The sequence below is a fragment of the Ovis aries genome, chromosome 3 (assembly GCF_016772045.2).
Source record: "Ovis aries strain OAR_USU_Benz2616 breed Rambouillet chromosome 3, ARS-UI_Ramb_v3.0, whole genome shotgun sequence".
In the NCBI taxonomy this organism is placed as follows: Eukaryota; Metazoa; Chordata; class Mammalia; order Artiodactyla; family Bovidae; genus Ovis; species Ovis aries.
The window spans coordinates 20,578,206-20,586,284 of NC_056056.1; the positions used below are offsets into that span (position 1 = coordinate 20,578,206).

General features: G+C 50.6%; 1 protein-coding gene across 1 annotated transcript; it reads right to left on the reverse strand.

Moving 5' to 3' along the window:
• Positions 1 to 349: 349 nt before the first annotated feature.
• NTSR2 (neurotensin receptor 2) lies at positions 350 to 8,079 on the reverse strand. The gene is made up of 4 exons (XM_004007210.4): positions 7,441 to 8,079; positions 4,271 to 4,520; positions 2,144 to 2,234; positions 350 to 874 (listed from the first exon to the last, which is right to left on the reverse strand). The coding sequence occupies exons 1-4, from the start codon at positions 8,062 to 8,064 to the stop codon at positions 616 to 618; spliced, it is 1,224 nt and encodes a 407-aa protein (XP_004007259.3). The 5' UTR covers positions 8,065 to 8,079; the 3' UTR covers positions 350 to 615.

Sequence of the window (8,079 nt, forward strand, 5' to 3'; positions counted from 1 at the left end):
TGAGAAGAGTGGAAGTGCAGCTCTTCTGAACACCATGCTGGCTGGAGAGCGTCTGCAGTGCTGTCCTTCAGAGCAGGTGGACATGCAGGCCAGAGAGGAGGGGGCAGCTGGTGACCGCAGGCTCTCCGAAGTGCACAGAACACCCTGGTAAGGTGAAGAGCTGCTCCCTTACTGGGAAAGACTAGAGGATTTTACTGTGACTTATGTGACCTAACAGTGCAGTCAGCTCTGGGCACTGTTGATTTGTCATTTGTGGAAATTCATGGGACGTCTGAGCACACAACCTGTAAAAGCTGGTGGACTTCTAGGAGAGCAGAAAAAAAAGAAAAAATAGTGGTAACAACAAAAATAATGGCAGCGAAAATATACTCTTTATTATGCTCTAGGCACTAAGCATGTAACCGTCAAACAGCATGAAAAGATGGGTATTATTCATCTCCTTCATACAGATGAGGAGACTGAGGCTAAGAGGGGCAAGTGACTTGCCTGCAGGTACACAACTGGTCAGCAGCAGAGGCTGGGTTCCCTTTAGTTCCCCCTGATCACGCAGCTTGAGTTATTAGTGTTGAAATTGCTGAGCACTAGAGGGCTAGGCAGTCAGGGTTGTTCTGCTCATTATTCAATTTCATCCAGGCTGGGGGTCCTGGGGGAGCCCCAGAGCTGAAAGCTGTACCCACTCGGGCGTGGCTCTGGGGTCCCCGGGGGGAATGACTCCATGGGGTGGTGCTCTCGACACAGGGAGCCGAGGGCCTCCAGGAAGAGTTTTCTGAAGGAGGAGGACACCGCGTTGTACAGGACAGGCGTCACTGCCGAGCTGACGTAGAAGAGCGTGTTGGTCACCATGTAGAAGTAGTGATAGAAATCGTAGAGCTTGCTGGAAGGGAAACCCGGAAGGCTGGTTAGAGGGCCTGCTGCCTGCCCGCCGGGTCCTCCCCTTCCTGTTGGGAGCGTCTCCCCCTCCACAGGGCCAGGTCAGGAAGGCCTGCCAGGCCCAGCTGCCTGCAGAGTGAAAAGCACCCCTGCTGATGGACAGAGACCAGCGTCCAGGCTCTCGAGATGTGGGGAGCCTCGTGCTGCTGCGTGAGGTCAAGGAGATGTGGCTTCTTGAAGGGGAGAGAGGCATTCTGAGAATTCCCTGGCTGCCTTGGGAAGGGCTGCACCTGTGTGCATGTTGGTGTGTGTGTCTGTGTGCATGCTTGTGTATGAGTGCACTTGTGTGTGCACTCTCATATATGTGCACAGGTGTGTCCGAGCTTGTGCATGTGTGTGCACACTTGTGCATATGTGTGAGTGCACTTGTGCGTGTGTTTGTGTGTGTGCACTCTCATATATGTGCACAGGTGTGTCCGAGCTTGTGCATGTGTGTGCACACTTGTGCATATGTGTGAGTGCACTTGTGCATGTGTTTGTGTGTGTGCACTCTCATATATGTGCACAGGTGTGTCTGAGCTTGTGCATGTGTGTGCACACTTGTGTATATGTGTGAGTGCACTTGTGCGTGTGTTTGTGTGTGTGCACTTGTATGTGTACCCCTGTGTGCCTGTGCTTGTGCATACGTGTGCATGTACTTGTGTGTCTGTGTGTAGGGGAAATTGCAGCTCTCGAGAACCAGTCATCTGTTGACACAACTATTTCCTTGGAGGCCACATAGGATCTCTCTCCTCTCAGATGTCCGACTTCCGCTTATCATCAGGTTGCAGTGATTTCCAAAAGAAAGAGAAGGGATTCTCAGCTTGGGTTTTCTCCCATTGTGTCATGAAATGGGTGTGCATGGTCTCATCTCTAAGCAGCCTCTGTTAGCTCGTGGAATCCCAGCTCTGAGGCCTCCTCCCTCTCTCCCTCCTTGTGAGAACATAGTCTTTGCCCTGTTCCCTACCTGCAGGCAGCTCTCCATCCTGGAGTCAGGAGGCTGGAAGCCTTGACTGCCACTCACACGGCCTGAGCAGTTCAGAGAGTTTTCTAGATGATGCTTGGTTCCCCACCCTGAACTGGAAACTTTTGGGATAACAGACTGGGCAGGGCCAGCTAGAATGGAGGCCAGAGTTCTGGAGAGGCCAGCAAGCAGGGGCTTCCCCTGGAGAATGCAGGCAATCCCAGCCCCAGGCCCCGGCCTCCATGAGCTGGGGTTCCTCCCCTCACTCACTCGGTCCACCGTTCATCAGGGACGTAGCAGTACATGAGCCTGCGGATGTGGTACGGCATCCAACAGACGACATACACGGCCACAATAGCTCCTGCAGGACAGGTGGGGAGAGAGACAGACAGCGAACACATTAGCAGTTATGCAGCTCTGCGGGGCGGAACCTGCCCGGGGTGACAACAGCCTTTCCCGAGAGCTTGTTCCTGGAGTCAAGGGGTTGGCAGGTTATCTGGCACACTCTTGTCTGGAAAGAGTGAAGGTGAAAGTCGCTCAGTCATGTCCAACTCTTTGCATCCCCATGGACTATACAGTTCATGGAAGTCTCCAGGCCAGAATACTGGAGTGGGCAACCTTTCTCTTCTCCAGGGGGATCTTCCCAACCCAGGTCTCCCACATTGCAGGCAGATTCTTTACCAACTGAGGTATTAGGAAAGCCCCACTCTTGTCTGGATCTGTCCCCAAACCTGCTGTTACCCTGTCCTCTGAGTGAATGTCCACTTTAATCCTAACTGGCCCACTGACATGCTTCTAGAAACTTCTACAACATCTATAACCTCCTGGCCACTAGAATCTATCCCCAACTCAGGGCTGGATATTCCCCCTTGGTCATCTAACTGCACAGATGTGTGTGCATGTGTGCCTGCTAAGTCGCTTCAGTCATGTCTGACTCTTTGTGACCCAGTGGACTGTAGCCCGCAAGGCTCCTCTGTCCATGGGATTCTCCAGGCAAGAATACTAGAGTGGGTTGCCGTGCCCTCCTCCAGGGGATCTTCCCCACCCAGGGATTGGACTCATGCTTCTGTGTCTCCTGCATTGACAGGGTTCTTTATCACTAGCACCACCTGGGAAGCCCAACTGCATAGACAATAGAGCTCAAATATCCTGCCTTACAAAGCCTCTCCCCTCCTGTATCCCCTTTTTCTGGTTGATTGATGGCACCACTGTCCATCTGACACCCAAGTCATAAGCCAGAGAGTCTTCTCTTTCCAGTACCCCCAAGATGCAGTCTATTAAAAAGTTACTCCCTAGCATCTCTCCTCTCTCCTTTTCTCCCCAACTTCACTGTGCCCACCCCAGGGGACCACATCTTCCCTCCACTGGACTGTGACAGCAGTCTCCTAACTGGCCCTATTGACCTAAACTTCTCCTCCTTCCTTTCCCTCCTTCTCCTCCCACCCTGAGTGGCAAACCCATTCTCTAATCTACTGAGGTCCCTGGACCAGCAGTATCCGCCTCAACTGGGAGTTTGTTAGAAATGTAGACTGTCACACCCAGACCAGACACATCAGAATTTCTGGATGGGGACCCAGGGGTCCACGTCTGACAACTCTCCCCAAGCATTCCTACGTGCGTGGAAGTTTGAGAAGCACTGAAGAGCCTGTCCTGCAAAACTGCCAAGCATGTATATCTCAAGAGCAAGTCCCCCTGTCATTCCTGGACCCCGGCTCTTTCAGTGATGGCCCATTGTCTATGGAAAGAAGTCCAGGCCCTTCACGTGCTGCTTCTGCTACTTGGCACATCACATCACATTTAGCTCTTGTATTTCAGTCCTGTGCACAAGACTGTGACATACACATGGCAGCAGAGACCCTGTCCCTCCATCCTTCTGGACCTTGTGTGTGCCTGGATCACACAGGTGCGTGGAGAGACCTCTGCTTTCCTGTGCCTTTAAAGTTGCCCTTACAGAGCCAAGTTTGCCCAGATACTTAAACAAGCAAACACATAGATCAATGTCGCATCAGAGAAAGTGGAGAGTTAGTGGGGAACTGGATTTGGAGACCTAGCTGGCCTATGTCCACAATGCCTGGTCGGCGGGTCCTTAAATACATCGGTTCCTCGTGTCCATCTGAACAGCCAGACTCCCTGAAAAGCAGCCAGGCATCTGCTTGTCTTTGTGCGCCACCCCCTGGAGCCGATGGGGCGGTTAGTGTACACAATTTCCATTCCTTCTTTTAATTATACTACTGTACCTTCCAGAAGCCTGTTGGTGATTGTATAACTCCCCAGGGCATAGAGAAAAATGAGACCTAGACAGAGGCAGGAATTAGCTCAAGGCCATGTGGCCAGGGATTGGTGGAGACCACCCTGGTCTGGCCCTTCCACTCCGGGCGGGGTTACCGGGAACTTAACTGAGAATTTGGATGCTGCGCCGGAGGCCACGGATCCGGCGGGAGTCCTTGTGTCTCACCAGGGCGGCCTGGTCCCCCAGGGCCAGTGTCTTCCTCTCCTCGCTCATTAGCTCCAGGCGGCTGGGGACAGAACTGCCTGCAGCGGGAGGGGACGGCATCTGGGAGCAGAGGGCTGCCAGGTGGCTCACGGTGACCCCGTTCAGGAAAGCCGTTAATGCCAAAGGGAGCACGAAGGACACCAGCACATTCACCTGCAAAAGGTGATTCCAAGGGTTATGGCGGTAGCTCCAAGGCTTGGTGACCGCTGGTCCTCAGGTGTGCCCAAGGGCCCAGGAATCTGCAGCAACAGGAGCAGGGCTGGGGCTGGGGCTGGGGGTGACAGCAGATTTACAGATGCTGAGAAAATTCTCTGAAAGTAAGGAGGGCAGTGAAAATAGAAAAGACAAGAAAACAGGGGATGTTTAGGATGCTCACTGTCTAAATAATAGCCATGCTGGAAAGAAAAATAGAGAAAACAGTGGAGGAAATTGTAATGTAGGAAAAAAACACATTTAAGAAAGTTTTCCCAGGGCTTCCTTAGTGGCTCATTGGTAAAGAATCCACTTGCCAGATGAATGGATAAGAAAGCTGTGGTACATATACACAATGGAATATTACTCAGCTATTAAGAAGAATGCATTTGAGTCAGTCCTAATGAGGTGGATGAAACTGGAGCCTATTATACAGAATGAAGTAAGTCAGAAAGAAAAACATCAATACAGTATATTAACGCCTATATACGGAGTTTAGAAGGATGGTAACGATGACCCTATTTGTAAGACAGAAAAAGAGACACAGATGTAAAGAACAGACTTTTGGACTCTGTAGGAGAAGGCGAGGGTGGGATGATTTGAGAGAATACCATTGAAACATGTATATTATCATGTGTAAAACAGATCGCCAGTCCAGGTTCAATGCATGAGACAGGGTGCTCAGGGCTGGTGCACTGGGATGACCCAGAGGGATGGGATGAGGAGGGAGGTGGGAGGGGTGTCAGGATGGGGAACACATGTAAACCCATGGCTGATTCATGTCAATGTGTGGCAAAAAGAACACTACAATATTGTAAAGTAATTATCCTCCAATTAAAACTAAATAAATTAATTTTTAAAAAATCCACCTAGCCAGTGTAGGAGACGCAGGTTTGATCTGGCAGGATCTCACATGCCACAGAGCAACTAAGCCCGTGCACCACAACTATTGGGGCTCTGCTCTAAGCCCAGGAGCCACAACTACGGGGTCCACGTGCAGCAGCTGCTGAAGCCACGCTCCCTAGAGCCATCACTCTGCAACAAGAGAAGCCACGACCGTGAGAAGCTCACATATGGCTATTAGGGAGTAGCCCCTGCTTGCCACAACCAGAGAATAGCCCATGCATCAGTGAAGATGCAGCCCAGCCATAAATCAATAAAACTGTATTTTAAAAAAATTTTCCCAAAATTGAGGGATGTGAACTTCTAGACTGAAAGGCCTGTGGGTGCTCAGAACAATGGATGAAAATAAATCCACGTCAAGGCACGTTCTTACGACATTTAGCCCCTGGAGATAGAGTAGGTCTCCAAAGCTCCCAAAGGGATAAAACAGGGCACGTACAAAGGAGGGGAACCAGAATGGCCTTCAGTTCAGTTCAGTCTCTCAGTCGTGTCCAACTCTTTGCGACCCCATGGACTGCAGCACACCAGGCCTCCCTGTCCATCACCAACTGTCCTTAGACTCACTGAAAGCAATGAGAAAGCTAGAAAATAATAGACTGATGCTTTACAATTTGTGAGGAAAAACAGTTTCCATCTTGTAATGTTCTGCCCAGCCATACTGTGAGAAATGAGAGGATAAAATGAAATATGTTCAGACACATAAATTCTCAAAAAGTGTTTTTACCGTCTATGGACATTTTCTCAGGAGGTTACAAGAGCATATGTTCCATCAAAATAAGGTTGTGAACCAACATAGAGGGAGACCTGGGATCCCCAAATTGGGTGTCCCCTAGAGGAGCAGAAAGATGGGGTAGCATTGCCAAGGTGCTGGAGCAGAGGAGAGGCCTCCAGGCATGATTGAAAAATACAAGATGAGGTTGGTTGATTACCTGATGGGGCTCAACATATTGACAGGGTATTGATACTTCTGGTGTGTGCATGCTAAGCCGCTCAGTTGTGCTCAACTCTTTGCAATTTTGAAAGCAAGTGGAATGCCTTCCTATTGTGTTTTTATTCCTATTTCCACAGGAATTTCCATATTTTATTCCTATTTCCATATTCCTGTTAAGATCGCAGTTGATATATATATTTCTTTTGAAATCCTTCATTAACATTGAATGTTTAGGCCTCTTTTTCTATCTGTACAATGACCCAATAAACTAGTTGTTCTTATCATGGGGCTACAGATCACTAGTTTGGGTGATAATAGAAAAGCAGAAGACTGGGTGGGTCATGAAATCTACAATTTTTAACCTGCTCTCCAGGTAATTCTCATACTCAATCACGTTTGCTCACCACTCCTGCAAGACTGGGAAGACTCCAGAGTCAATCTTGAGTTCAAATCTGGAATTTCCTCTATTTTTTTATTGAGATATAGTTGGTTTACAATACTGTTAGTTTCAGGTATATAGCAAAGTGATTCAGTTATACATATATACATATATATATTTCAGATTATTTTCCATATAGGGTATTCCAAGATATTGAATATAATTCCCTGTGCTATACAGCAAATCTTTGTTGCTTGCCTATTTTATATACAGTACTTTTTATCTGCTAATTCTATAGTCCTAATTTATCCCGGGTCTCTCCCTCCCTTTCCCCTTTGATAACCATGAATTTATTTTCTAGGTCTGAGGGTCTGTTTCTGTTTTGCATTTAGTCATTTATATTATGCTTTAGATTCCACACATAAACGATATCGTGTAATAATTTGTCTTCTCTGACTTACCTTCACTCAGTATGATAATCTCTACGTCCATCCGTGTCGCCACAAAATGGCATTATTTCATTCTTGTTTGGACTTCTCTTAGTGCTTCCCTTTGGCCAAGTCTCTCCCCAAATCCTTGGTTAAATCGGGCGGTGAGACCCAACTTTCTGACTGCTCTCTAGCGTGAGAGATGAAAACACAGGCGGTGGGGTCGCTCCTCCCGCTTACCTGGACGAAAACCTGCAGGGTGGCTCGGCTCACCAGCACGGTGCACACGCGCGAGGCGGGCTCCGGGTCCCCGCCCGCCGTCTCCAGCTCGTGCTTCTGCCCCATGATGACGGCCATGGGCAGGGCCAGGCCGAGCGAGGCGGCCCAGATGATGGACAGCAGGCGGCGGGTCTTGCGCGGAGTCAGCAGGCTTCTGGCGCGCAGGGGCTGGCACACGGCCAGGCAGCGCTCGGCGCTCAGGCTGGCCACGCTGAGCACCGTGGCGTAGGCGCACAGCTCGCGCACGAAATAGTAGGCGCGGCAGCCCAGATCTCCGAAGACCCAGGGGTAGTGGAACCACACGAAGTTGTAGAGCTCCATGGGCACGCCGACCAGCAGCAGCAGCAGGGCGGAGAGCGCCAGGCTGAGCACGTGGCAGCGCAGGCGCCCCGGGGGCCCGGCCCGCGCCTTCAGCACCACGTGCACGGACAGCGCATTGCCCGCCGTGCCCAGCGCGAAGATGAGAGAGTAGAGCGCGGTGAACAGCACCTTGGCCCAGAGGCGCGTGTCCACGCCCAGCCGCGCGTCCAGGCTCAGCGCGGGCCCGGGGCTGGGTCCCGGGGCCCGCGGGCTGCCAGTCTCCATCGCGTTCCCGAGACT

Excerpts from the sequence above, each read along its gene's own strand:
- NTSR2 (XM_004007210.4), bottom strand. The coding sequence starts at position 8,064 with ATGGAGACTGGCAGCCCGCGGGCCCCGGGACCCAGCCCCGGGCCCGCG. Across the intron at positions 4,521-7,440 it reads CCCTGCAGGTTTTCGTCCAG|GTGAATGTGCTGGTGTCCTT; the intron begins GTAAGCGGGAGG and ends CACCTTTTGCAG. Across the intron at positions 875-2,143 it reads CCTGATGAACGGTGGACCGA|CAAGCTCTACGATTTCTATC; the intron begins GTGAGTGAGGGG and ends TTTCCCTTCCAG.